At 35.2% G+C, this 20260-nt stretch overlaps 1 protein-coding gene across 9 annotated transcripts in view; it reads left to right on the top strand.

Moving 5' to 3' along the window:
- ANO3 (anoctamin 3) overlaps positions 1-20260 on the top strand; it is a 334560-nt gene that overhangs the window by 298741 nt on the left and 15559 nt on the right. For all 9 annotated transcript variants that reach the window (XR_005217391.1, XM_037839166.1, XM_037839168.1 and 6 more), the window contains 6 exons: positions 1951-1987; positions 6374-6485; positions 7236-7293; positions 12838-12935; positions 17225-17358; positions 18258-18410. Coding sequence is in view for 8 of the 9 variants with exons in the window: in XM_037839166.1 (XP_037695094.1) it covers positions 1951-1987; positions 6374-6485; positions 7236-7293; positions 12838-12935; positions 17225-17358; positions 18258-18410 (592 nt within the window). In the remaining variant the exon portion in view is untranslated. The remainder of the gene's footprint in view (positions 1-1950; positions 1988-6373; positions 6486-7235; positions 7294-12837; positions 12936-17224; positions 17359-18257; positions 18411-20260) is intronic.

The following is a 20260-nucleotide window of genomic DNA, read 5'->3' as shown; positions in this document are numbered from 1 at the left end:
GCAGGTAAACAGTTGTCCTGAACTCCTTTTTCCTTTCCTTCTGAAATACATATCCATTCCACGTCTCACATGTGCACACACGCGCACATACACACACACACACCTTGCCCTACCTAAGTGATTACTGCCACACTGTTGGATGTATTTGATTTGTGATTTCTTTCTTCACTTTGTGATCCTGAGCAGACTGATTTTGTAGCTATTCATCATGGTGGTGCTGTTTGGCCATCCAAATTTATGCCCTGAATGTTGCAGGTTCAAAAATACAACAGAAAGCTTTTCAACGCCTATATTTCCAGGAACGGTACAGCATCCTTTGTAATTTATAACATTTCTCCAAAGGTTATTATCACCCCTTGGGGCATAGCTCTAGATATTGCTATCCCAGGCTTACAGTCAGGCTCTATGTGCTACATATCAAGAGAAAAATCTGAAATGATTTATGTAGCTAGACACAGCATAGAAGCTGCAAAAGGGTCCTAATTACAAATCCTAACTTTGCTGCTTGCTATTAGTGTTATCTTGGGTAGGTTATCTTAACATTCTAAACCTTAGTTTCCTGTTCTGTATAATATGGATCATTATACCTACTTCATAAAATTGCTGTACGGTTTAAGTGAAATAAAAAATACATGTTAAAGTACTGCTTGCCACAAGTCAAATACTATAAATAGCAGTAATTTAAATGATTCTTTCTGTCCTCTTGAGGGCAATCATTTCAGTGTTAGAGGCAAAGTAGCTGCTGTAGGAGCATTTTTTCAGTGATAAATCCATTTTATTATACTCCTTGGAGACTCTACTGTAACCTTCTTACTTGATAAGTAGAAAAGAACATGTTACACTCAAGATAACTTTGGTGCTAGTGAATTCATCATGGACTTGTCCTAAAATTTGAAAATTGCAGCTTTTAAGTAGAGATCAACAACTGTAGTGGAGGCAGAATGGGATTATTTTACACAGTGTAATCCTTCTGTTCCAAATAACACAATAGATCTTAGGAAGAGGTAGATTTGAATCATGGCTAAGAGGATTAAGCACAATGGTTCAACTGAAAGAACTATCAGGGAAGGTGAACAACATGCAAAATATCCAGACTTTTTTTTAATCTTGCATGCCAAGAGGCAAGAGTATTGCAATTTATAATCTGAAAAATAATTTCTTGAATTATGTGGTTATGTACTCATATTCATGTACACCAAATATTCACACAATGCATAGCACCCCTCTGCCTGTAGCAAATAAACTTCCCCAACTACTTGGACTGTTGTGAAATATGTTTGCTTTTCTTGAGACTACGTGAGTGGAGGGCAGAGTATGTAGGGGCAGGGAAAATGTGGCAGAAGATGAAAAATATTCATTAGAAAAATCTGTTGTGCATGTACTTACATAAGATTCAATAAATTTGAATTATTAATCTTGTTTTAAATAACATCCAAACCCATTTTGTTCCTTAGGAATGTGACTTTCTGCATGTTTTGTCATAGTTTAGAAAATAATTCTACACTATTCTATATTGATACTATACTATGATAGTATAGAATTCCAACTTCTGTTTCACCTTCCTGTGTGGTAAAAAGCTCATATAATTTTGAGATCAAATCCTACCTCAGTCATTGACTAGCTGAATGATTTGTGGTGTTTCTAAGTCTTGTTTCCTTGATTTATAAAGTGGAGGTAAAGATAACTGCCAGAAAGATTTGTTGTTCTAGATAATAAGAAATGTAACTGTATGTATACATTTTGCACAGATATGTAAATTTTGTGTATGTGCCTAGGTATGTATATGTATATAAGTAAAACATTATACAGTGTTTTAAAAAATGTTTCTGCTGAATTTAAAATGTAGCCACATTGTAGAACACGCTTTGCATGTTTCTCTGAATTATGTAAATACCAGCCTTTTCTTAAAACAAAGAATAATGTTCAGTTATTTGTTCTCTGTCATTACAGGCTTATGAAAAAATTGCTTACTTTCTCACTAATTTAGGTAAGTTCATTTATCCTACTTTAGTTCTTAGTAAGTAAATCACATATTGGCATATCATGCTATAGTGGCTTTATTTTTTTGTAATTTTAATATCAACTTCAGTTATATGCTTCTTTATTAACCAAAAATTAAAGAGGAGGCATAGGATTTGGGGCTGCATTGAATAATTACAGAGAGGCAATACATGCAGCTACAAAATCTCATTACTGGAAATTCACAAACTTAGTACTTAGGAGACACCCCCCCCCCCACCTTGCCCCAACTTTTCATTTCTTTTTGTTTTTTCCCTGATATTTGCTTTTATCAAATAACTATACTATGTGTACTTTGTTTCTTCATTAATTTCTTCCTCTATTTTACTCTTCCTGAAACTCCTAATTTTACATGTTTCTTAACATATTCTATATGATTCTTACATTTTCTTTTCTCATTTTTTATGATTCTATGGGTTGCATGTTTTACTTACTTCAAGGTATCCTCATCTTTTCTTCCAAGTTTTCTACTTAATATTTTTTATCTGCTACCATATTTTAAATTTCCAAGAGCTATTTCTATTTTCTGAATATTCCTTTTCTATGTCATCCTATTCTTGTTTCATAGTTGCAGTTTCAAGGAAGCAATATAACACAATTATTAAGAAAGGGCTAGGAGCAAGATTGTGTAATAAGTAATTATAAAATAATGATCCATTTTCTTAGTCCCCTCATACCTCAATTTTCTCTTCTGTGAATGGGGGTAATGTTAATACCTGTGTCATAGTATTATTATGAGGATTAAATAAGTTAATGAATGTAAAGTATTCAAGAGTGCCTGGCACACAGCACATTTTAAGCGCCACTGTCAGAATATATGAAGGAACTGAATGGCACTCAACATGCTACCGGCTTGATTTATAATTTTAACACCACCCAGAATGATTTTCCTCAGTGAGGTATTACCCATCTCTGCTCAGTTTAGAATTTACCTCCTCTGTGAAAACTTTTTGGCTTACCTATCCCTCGTCTTTCATGTCCCCTTAACAATTTTTCTTCTTTCATTGCACATATTAATGATTCTGAAATACAATGCTTTCCTTTCTGTACAAGACTGACAAAGTCTTAAGATCAGAGCATTGTCTTTATTTACCTCTGATTTCTCCAGTCCTTAGGCATGACATGCCACACATTCGTTCATAAAACAAAAATACATGGCAGAGCTAATATTGTAGGCAAGGTGCTAGGAATTCAGAGCACTAGATTTGATCAAAATGTGTCATTCTTTTAGTGTACTATTGGATTAAGCATGCTAATATTTTACTTAGGAATTTTGCAATTAGATTATAAATGAAACTGGTTCATAGTGTTTTACTTGACTTTTTCTGGTTTTGGCGTCAGAGTTATACTAGTTTCACAAAACACAAGGCTGATACAGTGCCCATTATCGTGGAGTTTATAGTCTTGGTCTGTCCTGATGTATAATAGGTATCCTCTATTATATAGATATATATATTATATAGATATATTATATAGATAGATGAAAAATTAATAGATCAGAAATATGTCAAGAATGACCTTCACCAAATGTGTTGAGTAAAATGTTGAGGGAAATGTGACTCTCATGTAAATGCAGAATAATTGTAAAAATCAGATCTTTAAACAGACATTTAAAACCTTAGTTTTTTTGATAATGTTTTAAAATAACTTTTCTCCTTCATGACTTTTCTCACATGACAATCTAGAGTATTTGATATATCCTCAGTTTGGCTTCTCCCAGACTGAGCCATTTTGGTTGGCCGTATAGAGTCCTGAGTAGCTCTCACTTGACATTGATCAGGAATAACTCAGATTCCAGGGAAAGTCATTTTTCAGTGATAGAGAAATCCTGTTTTAAGATGGTCAGACCCTTCTCTCATAAGCCCAAACGTGTGTGTTCTTCCTCACACAGTTTTATAACAACAGATTTAGAAGGACTTTGGAAGGCCTTTGTCAAAGAACTCATCACTCTCTATAATCTGTTCAACCAAACTTCTCTGCTCCTTAATGTGAAGTGCTTGCACCTTGAAGGCATTCGATCTTATGCCACCAGTCTTGATATATACTAGTACTTTAATATATTGAGAGGTACTATTCTTTTAATATATTGTTAGGTTTAATTTGCTAATATTTTACTTAGGGATATTCAGATAAGATTTTTGGATTACAGTTTTCTTGGGATGTCCTTGTCAATGTTATGCTAATCTCCCAAAATAATTTCAATCAGTTTTATTACCTTCTATTTTTGGAAACATTTTATATAAAATGCAATGTTTTGTTTATTTAAGGTTTCATAGAACCACTGGAGGTATAGTGCCATTTTGGGGGGTAGATCTTTAAATATTTTTTCAGTTAACTCAGTGGTTGTTGGTTTACTGAAGATTGCCTACTTTTTCTTGTCAATTTTGAAAAGGTATTTTTCATAGATAATTGTCCATTACATCTAAGTGTTTAAATTTATTGACAAAAAAATCATATGATTTTGAATAATTTTTATTCTCCTAATTACTATATTTATATATCTGTTTTTTTCTATTGCTTCTTGGAGAAATTCTCTCTCTCTTAAGGAAATGATAAATGTTGTTGAATTGTATTTATTGTTTCAGTAATCATCCTTTCTATTTTATTGAAGATTTAAAAACATGTTATTATTTATTTTCATCAATTATTTCATATTTATTTATTTCAGTTTATTTATTGTTCTTTTAGCTTCTTTGAAATAAAGCCTAAAATATTTATTTTCTATCAGGCAGCATACACTTAAAAATTTAGAAGAGAAATAGTATGGTGAAAATAGGAACAATGTAATAAACTGTAGGCTAAGGGAAAAAGAAAAGCAAGCAGTTAATAAATACAAGAATAAATGTATGTGCATATCTATATCTCTAGCTATCATCTATCTACCTATGTATTTATCTATCTTTCTATTCATCTAACTATTTATCAATAATTGTCCTTTGGAAGACTGGGAGTAAGGTTGAATTTCATAAAAAAAAAAATCTAGCTATATACTGATGAAAAGAAACATAACTAAATCCAAAAGGCTGAATACAACTCACAACTCAGGAATAAAGTCTATGCATCAAGAAAATAGTAATCAAATGTGACCATAGTTACTATTAGACAAATTTAAAATGTATTTGAGGGGGAGAGAGGGATACTTCATGCTGATGGATGATCCACCAGGTCATCATAATAGTCAGAATTTCTATGCATCCCTTGCCAAGCCTTCAAAGCATAGAAAGCAAAAAATGATAGAATTACTAAAATAAATTGACAAACCACAGTCAAAACATAAGTAGCAATATAGAGTATTTTAATATCATAGCTAACAAGTTTCTTCAGAATATTTATATATATAAACCTGGTGTGGTGCTCAGCAGAAAAGCATATATTCTTTTCAAACACTTGATATATTTGCAAGATGTAACCATGTAATTGGGCTACAAATGTAATTGCACCCTTCTCCCATGTAGAAAGCATACAGGACACATGTGTGGATTGTGGTACAATAAAATAAGAAAAAGGAAAACCAAAAACAATCTACACTCTAGGAATTTAAAAAAATCCATATTCTCCTTTCTATGTTAGTTTTCGGTTAAAAAGTAGAACTAACTTTATAATTATTTAGGAAAAAATGACTGTGAAAGCCTGTGGAGATATGTCACCACTCCTGACTACTCTTCGTGATAACACACCAACCAGTCACTCTTTCAAAGCCCCATGGACCTCCAGGACTTACTCCTTTCATAAGAAAGTTGGGCTTGTGCATACCTTTTGGCCTCTACTTTCCTTAAGTGAAATTCCTCTGTTTTCTGCATTTCTTGAATTCTTCAATTGTATTAAAATATATATTAGATGTTCATATATATCTATCATTTCCTTGGATACTGGATAGGAGCAGAAAGCTGCAGCACATGCTACGCTCTTGATCTTATCTCTCTCATCATCCACTTTACCCTTCCACTTCGGTTTGTACACAACATATTCATTCTTCAAAGAACTCTGTGGACAATTTAGGTCCTATATATTGAGCATAGCTTGTTTGGGTGAAGGATTAGTCCAATATTTTTTGTTACTTGTAAATGAAAATAACAGAGACAATCCTTAAAATATTTATATATTAATAACAGTTATCATATTTTTGAAGCAATAGAGTATTTTCTAAAGATTATTTCTTGGGTCTTTTCATCAACCCTGTACAGCAGATATTATCAGTCATCTTTTATGGGCACAGACATTAGAACTTAGATATTAAGTGATTCACAGAATTAATAGATGACTGAAGCAGAACTTGAACATGGGTCTTCTGATTTCATGTTCAGTGTTCTTGTTATTCACCCATTTATGTAAACACACCCTATGCTCCTTTTAGAATATCCACGAACGGAATCCGAATGGGAAAACAGCTTTGCCCTAAAGATGTTCCTCTTCCAGTTTGTCAATTTAAACAGTTCCATCTTCTACATTGCTTTCTTTTTGGGGAGGTAAGTCAGCTTTATATGTGTTATCTTTGCAAAAGAGTTTAAACGATTGTCAACAGATTCATCACCAATTAGTTAACAGAGGTGGCAAATTCTTGTTCCCTGTCTTGGAAGACTGTGCTCATCAGTCTTCACACACATTCTCACTCAAAAGACTTCTTGGTATAATGCTTCTGGCAGCAGCCATTATAAATTAAAGTTGGCACACAAAAAAATAAAAACTATTTGCCATACTTGAGGTCAGCTATGACTGTCTAATCATCAGTGATGTTTTTGTCAATGAAGAAAATAACTTTTCTGTATTCCTTGGTATGGAAACCTTTATACCCATCATTTTAACTTTTATTCCTGTCTTTGGTGTAAAATATGAAAAAGAAGCATATAAACCAATGGACCTGGTTTGCCAGCCACCACTAAGGAAATTTACTGAAGGAAGAAAATTTTTGAAGCCAGAGTTCAGCACATTATCATAATATTCATTAACTATGTCAATAAGGTATTGAAACTCTGCAAGTGAAAGTGGGAAATGTCATCTGGTTGATTTGTCTGTACTTTTTAACCCACTAGCATTGAGTTCACATGTCACTTTTTCTTTTTAAGTCAGTTACTTTGATGTTGTGCAAGCATGGTGAAGTCAACCATTTGGGGACAAGTTGCACCAGTGAACATTTCTGCCTGCCCACACATGCATTTGTTGTGATGCATCGGTCATTCCCATGTAAATGCTAATGAATTTAAAATGCCTCTTTACAGATTTGTAGGCCATCCAGGACATTACAATAAACTTTTTAACCGCTGGAGACTGGAAGAAGTAAGTAGCCATGTGAGGATGGGTGTGGGGAGGGGATGGTCACGGATATGGTCTAGTGACTGTAGGGAGGTGAGGCTGCACACAGAGAGAAGTCAGGTACAGGGAAGTTCAGGAATGATGAAGGTACATTTTTGGTAGAGAAGATTTCCTAAGGGGTTCAGAAAGGAAAAAAGTACATCTTTCAGCAAAAAGGGGCCAACTGAGATGTTAGACTCCAAGATCTTGATCTCAGTTCTCTTTAATTTTTCATCACATCCATTTCTTCCATTTACAGAACCCAGGAAATTAGCTCCAGGAACTTTTCTCCTTTTAGAAAATATTGTTATCTATTGCATGGGTTTTCAAACTTTTAGATAGGTTAGGTTTTGTTTGAAGCTGTGGAAACTTTAGTCCAAAAGATATCTTACTTGACACCGCAATATAAAAAATATTTAAATGTATCTGCCTAAGGCCCATATTTTTTTATCAGTGTATAATATATGTGACATATGAAAAAATATGTCTAGCAGTGGTATTGCTAGATCAAAGAGTGAGAATATTATATATTTTCACTGAGACTAAAATATCGTCTTCCAAAATGCCAACATCTCACCTACAGTGTATGAGCCTGCCTCCTCAGATTTTTGCCAAGCAAAGCTTATAAATTTTTACCCATCTGATAAAAGAGAAAACATTTTTATTTTAGTTTTCTCTAAGTATGAACAATATCATGAATATTTTTAAATTTTTTTTAAATATTTCAAATGTTTGTTGGCCATTTTATATTTCTTGAATGTGTGTGCATGTGAACTATTGTGTCCATTTTCACGGAACTGTTTTTTTCTGTCCTATTAATTTGTGGACTAATTAAATTCATCTCTAATCTTTCAAATTTTCTTCTGATATTTTCCCATTTTGTTTTGTATCCTTTTATTTTATGAAAATATAATGTGTGTATAGATTTTTCTAGACAAAATTCTCTGTTTTCAATGGCTTTAGATATTTTTATCATGCCAAAAAATGTCTTTCCCATTATAGTTTTTTCTTTAAATCACTTGTATTTTTTGTAATTTAATAGTTTATTTTTTAGTATTGGTACTTTTGATCATTTAAGATTTATTTTGGTGTAAAGAGTAATAAAGCTTTTTTTGTTCCATTTGGCAGCCATATGTTTAATGAATAACACATTTTTTTAAACTGGTGAAATGAAACTCCAGGTTCATCATAAATGACATGTAATAATAGTGTCTATTTCTGGACTCTGGACTGTCTCATCAGACAATCTTTTCCTTTCCCAGTTCAAAAGCATTCGAATTATTCTAATTTAAAATATATTTTAATATCTGTGAGATTAGTAGGAGTTCATAATTTAGAAAGAGGCTACAGAAAGATTCCCCAAGAAAACTGAGGGTAAAGACATTTCCAGTCTCGTTTTAAAAAGCCCCTCACAATTCAGGGCAGACTTCATGAATGTTTTCTCCCCCGAGCATTCTAAGGAATTGAATGGAATACATGGAGAATGCCTAAAACTTCCTAAGAATATGGCCTTTATGACAGAGAAACCTGGGGGCAAATGCTAACCTTATCACTTATCCCTTACTACTGTCTTTGCACTTGATTTAATCTCCCGAATATCTGTTTGCTCATCTGTAAACTGGAAATAATAATACTTGACTTGCAAAGCTCTCCTCCCAGAATATCTGTTTCCTCATCTGTAAACTGGAAATAATAATACTTGACTTGAAAAGCTCTTTATAGATAAGCGATAATTTACATAAAGCAATTAGCACCACCCCTGGATTGTGGTAGGTAAATTGTAGCAGATATTTATCAACGTTCTATGTCTCTGCAGCTACCTGGGAATTATTCTGTTGGCCAAAGAGAGACCAAGGCCTTTACTAATCCCAGGGCCTCCTGGAAGTCCCTGAATCCAACTTGAAATTTTCTTTTTTGGTTTAGAATTGACTACATTTGCTAAAAAGCTACCCAGTTTGGGATGCAGGTCTTTATTTATTCCAGGAGTATTCAACTGGAATTAGAATGGATAGGCTAGGGAACAGAGACAGACCTAATGTTGATGCCATTTTAGGGGATGCTGCCACCAATAATCTTACTCAAGTATTCTTACTTTTAATTGTGAAATTATTGGAAGTCATGAGTCGTCTTTGAAAGTCCCATTTATAATATACCATTTATAATATTGGCATCAGGAAACATATTTAATAACCATCCTAGACATTTTCCATAAGATATATGAGATATATGTTGGTTATATTTTCCCACATAGGATTGTTTATTTTGAAATCTATTAATATTTAAAAATCAGTGGAATGAAAAGTGGGATCGTGAAAGGCCCTTGACATCGTGGAAGTGTAGATATGCAAACTATAGATAATGGAAGATAAGAGCTGACCCTCTCAGTTCATTCAGCCAACAGGCGTTTATTGAAAGGACCACATGCTAAGCCTCTACTGTGCAATAAGGGGGATACTAACCAGTCTTGGGAAAAGGACACAACCATGAAATGAAACACGTTTCCTCTTTGGAGTATGACAGTGTACATTCTAATCTTTCCCACCGAGATGCATGGTTTTAGTATCTCTAAATCTCAGATTCTTCTTTTGTAAACTTAATAAGAATAGCTATCTCAATAGTATTGGTGTAGGTAGATTATATAGGATTTTGCATGTCAAATCCATGACATAATTGATGGTAGCCATTATAAAGAAAAAAAAGTGATGCAAATTCTTAAGAACTTTATGAACTGGCTGTACTGGACTTGTGAATCTCAGACTATAACAATATAATATCTCGCACACATTTTATATAAATTCAAAGTAAAAAGTTTAAAAAATAGCTCTAACATTTACTGAGCACTCGCTATATGCCAACAATTGTGTCTAAGTTTCTCTACATATATTAACTCATTAATCCCCACATGTATTCTATCACTAGCCTCCTTTATAAATGAGGAAACTAAGGCTTAGAAAACTCATGTAGTTCACCTATAATTATAGAAACAAATTGATGAAGTTAGAATTCAAAATTAGACATTCTGACTTCACAGTCTGTGCTTTTCAACCACATTTTTTATACCATAGGGGCACAATAGAGGACATACTAGAAATTGATTTTTCTAAGCCACCACTGCTCATCACTGTTGGCTCACACATGTAAATTGGAGTTAAGAACAACTTACTAATGTAGCTGAAGTGAAGGGAGCACAGGTATTGGAGGTGGCTAGCCCTGCGTGCCACTTTGCTTCATCATCTACTATATGGGGATATTTGCCCACGTCTCACCAGATTGTCAAGAGGAATGAGAAAAATATTTGAAAGCACTCAGCTTTGGCTTGTCCGAGGTCACATGATTTTGAGTGGTGGAGTGAGAATGAGAAAGCCTGAGCCTCTGCACCTCATCCATTGCTTTTCTGCTCAGAGTATGGATTACTTTTACCAAATGAATGTTAGAGTATCAAAGGGGTGGATTTATTTCGAAGGTGGGGGGTGCACAAAAACTGTTGGACCTTTCCCTTTTCCCTATAAATCACCAAGTCATCCAGGCTCCATATCTACAATATTATAAATAGCCTGTCTTGCAGCCTCTCCACTTTGTTCTACTCTTTGTGCAGAGTGCTCAAATCACATGATCCTGTAATCATCTTCATTTTCCCTTCCCACATAGTGATGTGCTTGTGCTCAATCCAGCCTTTCACGGCACCAAACTCATTTGGTAAATAGAATTCATACTTAGCATGATATAAAAGAGCAGTGAATTTGTTTGCCAAAGACCCAGGCTTTTATTCCAACAGCACCACTCAATATTGCATGACCTTGCACAAGTCAATACCAACAGCACCACTCAATATTGCATGACCTTGCACAAGTCAATTTGTCTCTTTGAGGCTTCCTATAAAAATGATGAGCTTCTCTTTACAATTGCAATTTATGCCCACGTGGCTTGGTAATTATCCTGCCTCAGACATTCCACTGCACACATGTATCACAAATGCTTTACAGATTTCGGGGGTCCTAAATTCATCCTCAAAAGAAGGGGCATGCTTGGATGTGAGAATTTAAACCTCTTCACATAATAAGAATGACCACTGGCAAATCCTCTCTCTGTCTCAGTTTAGGGAGTCTTAATTTACTGAGCTGGAACTGGAAAAGCAGGTCCTCAGCGTCCTAATTATTTGTTTCCTTTGAAGTTCCACTGATACCTATCTGATAGAAATAGAAATGGTAGATCAAAGCTATAGAGAAGATCACAAAAGCCATCATAATTAAAAGCAGAACCTGAACCCATTTCTAAAGAAACAGAACCCATATTTCCCCACCCAAATGACTTATATTGTACAAAATATTCAAGCAAAACTTATCATTTAGAATTTTTATGGTAATCACATTTTTGTCTATGTGGGTTTCAAATATGAAGTTTTATTGAAATTCTAAAACAGCAGAGAGCTACAAAGAAGGCAGTATTGTCACACTGAAAAACTATTTTGCAATATGCTTTTTACTATTTAAAAATACATTATAATATATATAGATATTCCCTCCCCCAGGAAGCAGAGTTTAACAACCCCATCCCCACCACCAGTCTTGAGAATGGCTCGACTTAGTGACTCAATTCCAAAGAATATAAGCGGAAAAACAGTCACTTTACAGTGGAAGGTCTTGGCAAATACAACTTTAACAAAGTGATAAAGGTTAACATCACCAGTAATGTCATGTGGATCTCATGTATCCCCTCTATGATGTAATGAAAATGTCACTTCCCCTCTATGATCTTCTACCAAAAACACATAACCCCAATATGTACATGAGAAAGATATCAGATGAACCCAAACAGGGGGCCAGTCCAACAGATGTCAGTCCAGCAGTCCTCAAAACTGTCAACTTTATGAAAAACAAGAGAAAAATGAGAAAGTCTCCAGATCAGCTTAGCACAGTGTAGTATCCCAGGCTGGGTCCTGAAACAGAAAGAAGACATAAATGGAAAAACTTGTGAAACCCAAATAAAGTCTAGAGTATAGTTAATAGACAAGTACCAATGTTGATTTCTCAGATTTTATACTAAGAGGATGTAAGATACTAGTAATGGGGGGAATTGGGTGAGGGGTGTATGGGTTCTCTATTTACTATCTTTGCAAATTTTCTGTAAATCTAAAATTATTGCAAAAGAAAATGTTATTAAAAATAATAAAAATATTTGCCATATAAATACAATATTTTTGTATCACCTGATTGCTAACGAATATATAGCTTTCTATAGCATCCATTAAATGTGATCATGTCTAATACAGAGACTGGCAGGTAGTAAGTGCCCATTAAAAGTTAGATTTGTCATTATTGCTGTTACAATTCTTATCAATATTCCATTATCATTATTGGAAGCTTCCACATCTGGAATCCTTCTCATACATGCTGCTTCCCCCTTTTTTTATTTTTTCTTTATGCACTGAAATAGTGTTGTCTGGCTTTAGAATTTGCTGTTCATTTTAAAGGTGATGAAGTATAAGCCAACTGGGAAAAGCCAAATCATAATGCTCTTATTCTGTTTCAGTGTCATCCTAGTGGCTGTTTAATAGACCTCTGTCTGCAGATGGGTGTTATCATGTTTTTGAAGCAAATATGGAATAACTTCATGGAACTGGGATACCCGTGAGCATTTTGTTTTTAAAATTGCCTTTATAAATGCAGTTACAAAGAGGAAAGGTAGAGGTAGTGTAAATAGTTCCTAAGAATTTGGGCTTGGTAAAATCAGACAGATGAAGGTTCATTTTCCACTTGGCGCCTTACGAAATATGTGACCATCTGTTAAGTCTTCTCTGAACTTCAGTTTCCACGTCTTGAAAAGGGGATCCACAGTTATATCTACCTCAAGAACTACTGTAAGAATTAAAGTACGTAATGGTGGTAGCTTCCCTGGTACTCTGTTTAATACATTAAGACATTTGTTGTTATTATTATAACATTATTGATTTACAGTGTCTTGGGGACAAAAATAACTTTCTGGTTTCTTTAGGCTGCCAGCTGACCAAGGTTGTTGCTGATGTTTAATATGGAGAACTTTCATTCCCCTCAAAAAATACAAGAAAGTTAAAATCCTGGAAAGAAGCTTTTGTACTCGGAGTTACAACCAAAAAATAAAAAATCATTAGGGCAGGATTGACTTGATAACATCAAAACAACAGATAAATTTTGCGTGTGAAATGTTGGCGTAGAAGGACAGTAACTGCCCACTTTTATGTCTATTAAAATATCTTTCAAAATACAGTGAAATACAGTGCATTTAAAACAATGTGATAGAGAAGATGCGTGGCCAAATTAACCAAAGATTGAAAACCTGACTATTTTGAGGGATTTCCTGACTTTGGGGAAGCTGATGGTATAAACAGCTAAGACTTAGTTATCAAATTATACCCAGATTCTTTCTCCTTGTTGGCCTACAAATTGTATGAGGATTCTCCTGAGCAGAAACCTGAGGGCTGGAGGGGATATATTCACACTGATATCATGTTGAACTACAGGCAGTCTTTTGTCATGACTCTTAAAGCATGAACTTTGGAATTACCCAGATCTGGTTCAAATTCTTGCTCTGCCACCTGCTAAATTTGCTAATAATTTACTTGGCCTCTCTGAATCTTTTTTTTTTTTTTTTTTTAATTTTAAGTAAAAGATTCATGAAAATTAAATGAGATGATCCAATGGTTTTTAAACCTTTATCAATAAATGACAGACCTTTTGTGAAGAGATTTTAATACAAACCCTCAACATTCAAAAATGATTGAAGTAATTCTCTTTTTTTTAAATTCAGTTTTATTGGGATATATTCATATATCATACAGTCATCTGTGGTGTACAATCAGCTGTTCACAGTACTATCATATAATTGTGCATTCATCATCCCAATCTATTTTTTGAACATTTTCCTTATACCAGAAAAAGTAAAAATAAGAATAAAAAAAAAGTAAAAAAGAACACCCAAATCATCCCCCCTCCCACCCTATTTTTCATATAGTTTTTGTCCCCATTTTTCTTCTCATCCATCCATACACTGGATAAAGGGGGTGTGAGCCACAAGGCTTTCACAATCACACTGTCACCCCTTGTAAGCTACATTGTTATACAATAGTCTTCAAAGAGTCAAGGCTACTGGGTTGCAGTTCGACAATTTCAGGTATTTACTTCTAGCTATTCCAATACATTAAAACCTAAAAAGTGTTATCTATATAGTGCATAAGAGTACCCACCAGAGTGACCTCTCAACTCCATTTGGAATCTCTCAGCCACTGAAACTTTGTTTCATTTTGCATCCGCTTTTCAGTCAAGAGGTTGTTCTCAATTCCACAATGTCAAGTCTAGGTTCATCCTCAGGAGTCCTATCCTGCACTGCCAGGGATATTCACACCCCTGGGAGTCAGGTCTCACATAGCGGGGAGGTCAGTGAGTTGGGCTACCTAGAGAGAGAGGGCCACATCTGAGCAACAAAGATGCACTCAGGGGGAGACTCTTAGGCACAATTATAAGCAGGTTTAGCCTCTCCTTTGCAGTAACGAGCTCCATAAGGGCAAGCGCCAAGATAGGGGGCTCCGTATACCAAACCACCAGCCCTCAGTGTTTGTGAGAACATCAGCAACAATCCAGGTGAGGAAGTCCAACACTTCTGCATTTCCCCCCAGCTCCTCAGGGGGGCCCTGCATATATATTTTTATTCTCTGCCCAAATTGCTTTGGAATGTGTTGCTATTTCACACTAACCTATACAAACCTACCAGTTCTCACTTCCTATTCCAAGTTCCATGTAATTATGGTATTTGAACAAACTGTATGAGTTAAACTGTTTAGGAAATATAGATCCTGCATCAAATAAACATTTCTTTCCTTGGTCTCACATGGATGTTGATGTTTTAAAACACAAGTTACTATCATCCTTTACCCTTTGGCCCGATTGGCCCTAGTCCTAACCAGATCTGCTTCATTCATATCTCTAGTTGAAGTCTGGACCCTTTTTCAGCTTTTTAGACAGTTGCTGTATGCGCTAATACTGATATTCATATCTGCTGAGTTCTGGCTCTGAGTTTTAGGTGTCACAAAGATACCCAAAGTTCCAGGGATCAATCAGGTTATACACAAAGGGATCGACATCTCAGAATCCAGAGATAGCCATTACAATTCAGGAATAGATATGACTGCTTTAAGAGCTTACAATCTGGGGACGGTTACAATAAGCATTCCCTTGATAAGCTGTGCTCTAAGATTCAATTCTGAGTTTACACATTGTAGTTAGTCCATACTGGTGAGGCATTATAGTGTTTGCCTTTGTTTTGGCATAGTTCACTAAAAATGCTGCCCACAGGATCCATTCACCTCATTGCATGTGAAGTAATTCTCTTTTAACTGTAGAGAGTTGAGAGTACGAAGGATGGGGGAGCCCAGCCCATTTGTCATGTCCCTAAGGTTTCCTCCTTGGCTCACCTCTTTGAAACATAGGGTTTAGGGAACATAATTTGAAAATGCCTGAGGTAATTAGGTGTCAGGTGCTTAGTGCAGGATCTGATAAGCTGTGAGTACTTCAAAAGCACCGTCAAGATGTAGTCTTAATAATCATTCCTATTGTTATCATTATCCATGGGCTTCTAGACACAACATGCACTTTGAACAACCCATATTCACCATTGTCTTCCTCAAGTGGTCAGCCTGATCACATACTTAAGTTCCTAATAGGATGGTGATTAGAGGTATCCTGCTGGTGTTTTCCCAACATATGGGAAAAGGCCTTATCAAAGAAGATTTTGCAGGAGTAGACCAGTCGCTAAAGCAATGATTTTCCAGCTCTTTTTCCCCCCAATTTTTATTGCAGTAATTTTCAAACTTTTAAACCACGTTTTCTTTCTTCAAGTAAAATCTTAAGTAGAACCCAAATAAATAGTGAAAAGTGGACCTACCATGTTTCCAACCTCTAGCCCTTTTTCATCTTGATGAGGCACTAGAGGCAACCTCCAGGGGACATGCTTTGAAGACCTGTCCGCCATTTTGGTCTAGCTGGCTTGACCTTCCAACTCCCACTGAAGCTTAGGCCCATGTTTATGAAAATTGACAGTTGGATACTTTTTACTCAGTCCTGTGTGATTTACCTCATCCAGCTCTTATAATAATTCATTGCTCAGAGGCCCATAGTATATGCATGTCACATAATTTCAAAATTGCCCCTGGGCTATGAAAAGAGTGTTGTTACTTTCTTTCCAGGTCTGGTAGATGACTTATAGACACGGACCCACTGCATGACAAATACTGGTCACTATAATGGCAGAATATTATCACTAAAGCTCAAATCTGTCATGTTTACAGGCTCAGAGAGGTAAAGTGACTTGCTTAAAATCACACAGCTGTTATTTTAAAGCGACTTGCTTAAAATCACACAGCTAAGGCATTGAAAGGTGGGGACTACAGCTTAGGTCCCTTGAAACCCCATCTAGGGATCAGTTATTTAATGTGGAAATTAATTTTATTCATGTTCAGAGAGAAAGCCCCAGAAGGGCTTGGGTTATGTCAAATGAAGGGTTCAGCCCCACAGGCAACAGGTAATATAGGGGTTTAAGTATGTATAGAGGTGGGGAGGTGGGAGGAGCAATCATAGAAATGGATATTTGTCTCATCAGTATCAAAGAGCACCTGAGTGTATGCGGTGGAAGTGTGTGTGTGTGTGGGGGGGGTGACGGGGATGTGAATTCCTAAATAAAGATGTAGATGTTTATAGGGTCTGGGAGAGTTCTGGAAGCTGGAACCTATTATCACAATCTAAGCTAGCTTGGAAGTAGAGAGCCTGAAAATTTCTCCAATTCTCAGGAATGCTAAGTGTAGTCCCAGGGTAATTGGTGAATTTCCTTTCTTAAAACACTACAAATTGTTCTGAGAGTGCAAAAGCCCTTGGTCTGTTTTATGATTTAGGCTGATCCAGAACTGGTGGTCACGGCATAAAATCAAACGAGGAGTACACGATGCTTCGATACCTCAGTGGGAAAATGATTGGAATCTACAGCCCATGAATATCCATGGACTGATGGATGAGTACTTAGAAATGGGTAAGAACCTTCAGGAGGGCTAGTGGTCTTGGTCTTGTGTTTCTACTTCATCCAAGCTTTGCTTTAAGAGAAAAATCATTTCTCTCCTCCTTTTCAAACCCAACCATTCAAAAACACACCTACACCTGTATCTCAGCAGAGCTAGAGAAGATCTTAAAGCAGTGCCCTTGAAAGTTTCACATGTTTTACCCTCTGAGCATTATGGCATTTGATAAAAATGAAGGTTTTCCTCATAGTGGAGGACCTAGTTTTTTGAGCAAATGCTTTGAAGAAACAAAATAAGGCAGAACAATTTCTTAGGTTAGGAACTGTACCATCCCACCCAAATAAAACAATAATTCCTTTTCAGAACAGATTTTTTGCACGGGGCCAGTCTGAGCCTTGGTGTCTTCAAACACATACTGTTTGAATGGAAGCTTGTTTATATTAAGAAAATAAGGATTCTCAGTCTGACCGTTAGAATCACTGTTTGTTGCCTGGACATTTACTTTTCTATGGACTTCAGGTTTCTCATCTATAAAAACAGAGGACAAGATTAGCTCTCTGGAGTCCATTTTGGTGCAAAGTATTTTTCCTCAAGGTGTCCCTTTTGTCTTCTCTCCGCACCCCCACCTCCTCCTTTCTTTACGCTGCATGGTGTAGAGGTGCAAAGCACATAGACTTTGACTACATGCAGATCTGAATTTAAATGCAGGTTATAACATTTTCTATCTACCCTTTGGCAAATTCACTTAACATGTCTGAGCTTTAGTTTTCTTAACCATAATAAGAGAATAAGCGTATTTACATTGTAGAATGTTGAAAGGATCAAAGCCAGTTTATGTAAAACATCTAATCTGGCACAAAGAAGGCACTCAATAAATGATAACCGTTAATTTTCTAATGCTCTCCTTTTGCAGTTCTGCAGTTTGGTTTTACCACCATCTTTGTTGCGGCATTTCCTCTGGCCCCTCTTTTGGCTTTGTTAAACAATATCATAGAAATAAGGCTGGATGCATACAAATTTGTCACCCAGTGGCGGAGGCCTCTGCCAGCCCGAGCGACTGATATAGGTAAGATTCAGAAATTAAATGATCTTGGCATTGCTAAGGCCAAGCAGTGGCTCGATCTAACTTGAACACCGCTTGGGAGTTTCTCTTGCCAGGGCTTGCTACCAACCTTAATTAAACTTAGAAGTTTTAATTAAGGAAAGAATGAAATGAACACCAAATTTGTTGAGACAATTCCTGATATGAAGCTCCTGTCTCGTTAATCTCAGATTTTAGCTGTAAAAAATACTTTTGGAAATAAGGTTTCCTTCCCTTTAAATTGGATTAAGCATGTGCTCTTTTCCACATAGAATTTGAGTACTCTTGTGTACCATATAATGATAGCCATTCCTAGGATTCATTGACATTTTTGCTAAAAAATGTATTTGATCTAATTGTGTTTCCTAAGGTACTCAGCAATTGTTTTGTTTTGTTTTTTCTCTGACAACTCCAAAATAGAAAATTACCGTCTTTTTTCTTTATTTCAATTAAATGTTGTTTTTGCTGAATAACACAATACAAACACTTTGTTAAAAATTTAACAGTACAGAAAATTATAAATAAATATATATATTTAAATTAACACAATCCCTGCACCCAGGAAGAATCAATATTGTATTTAATGAATAGCCTGCCTGTCTCTCTATGTGCACAGGCATATATGCACTCATTCAAGTGTGCACCAATAGGTTCATCCTATACATTCTTTTTCATAAACTTGCTTGATACTAAAAACCATCTCATACCTGTCTTTTCATGTTGATAAATATAACTCTGCCTCATTGTTTGCTGTTTTCTGCAAAAATTTCTATTATTAGGTTGTATGATATTTTTGTAAAATCTGTCCCCTAACTAGAAGTGTTTAGATTACCGTAGTTCTCTGCTATTATAAACAATGCTGAGGTGAACTTCTTCATATATACTTTGTCTAATTATTTCTTCAAGATAAATTCCCAGGATGGAATTCCTGTTTCAAAGAGCATGTACATTTTAAATCTTGATGCATAATTTGGCAGCATGTCTTCCAATAATATTGTGCCAATTTATAATCCCATCGTAAGTGTATCAATGTACATTTCCCATTTCCTTAACATCTTTGGGTAATAAGGCTTTTTTTTCGTTTGTTTTTTACTTTCATCCTTAACAATCCAAGAAGAAAAAATTATATCTTATTGTGTTGGATTTTTGTAACTATGAGATTAAATATGTTTCCATGTGTTTATTGACTGTCTTTCCTCTTGCTAATTGTGTTTTTGCCCTTTGGCCATAATGTCTAATTTGATCCTCTTTGTTTCCATATTAGGAATAGTAATTTTAATATAAATGTATGTTACAAACATATTTCAAATACTGGTTTTTAATTTATTCAGTTTATCTGAACAAAGTTTTAAAATTTAATCAAATGATATATCTTATATTTTTTTGATTTGTAATAATTTTAGAAAAGTGCTGCAGAGCTCACAGTTTTTCACCCTATGTTCATTATTGTTTTGTTTTTTAGAGGACTGTTATTTTGTTTTTGTTTGTTTATTTCTAGGTACATTGTATTATTTAAGTTCTTGATCTATCAAAATTTGTTTTGATGAAAGAGTTGAAATTCAGATCTATACTTTTTTTTTTAATTCTAGTGATTGAAAATGTTTTTTATTCATTGGCTATTTTCATATCCATAGCAAATCGCTCATTTAAAATTTTTGCCCATTTTTATTGGGTTGTTTGTCTTTTTCTTATTAATTTTAGGATCTTTTTGTATATTAGGCATGCTAACCCTTTGTCTGTCTCTGTGACACAAAAGTTTCCTCCCAAGCTATTGTTTTCTTTTGACTGAATGTGGTGACTTTTGATATAAAGAAAGTTTAATTTTGGTATATTCA

The sequence above is a fragment of the Choloepus didactylus genome, chromosome 6, assembly GCF_015220235.1.
Source record: "Choloepus didactylus isolate mChoDid1 chromosome 6, mChoDid1.pri, whole genome shotgun sequence".
Classification (NCBI taxonomy): domain Eukaryota; kingdom Metazoa; phylum Chordata; class Mammalia; order Pilosa; family Megalonychidae; genus Choloepus; species Choloepus didactylus.
Note: the sequence above shows the minus strand (reverse complement) of the source record. Positions and strands in the feature narration are given on the sequence as shown.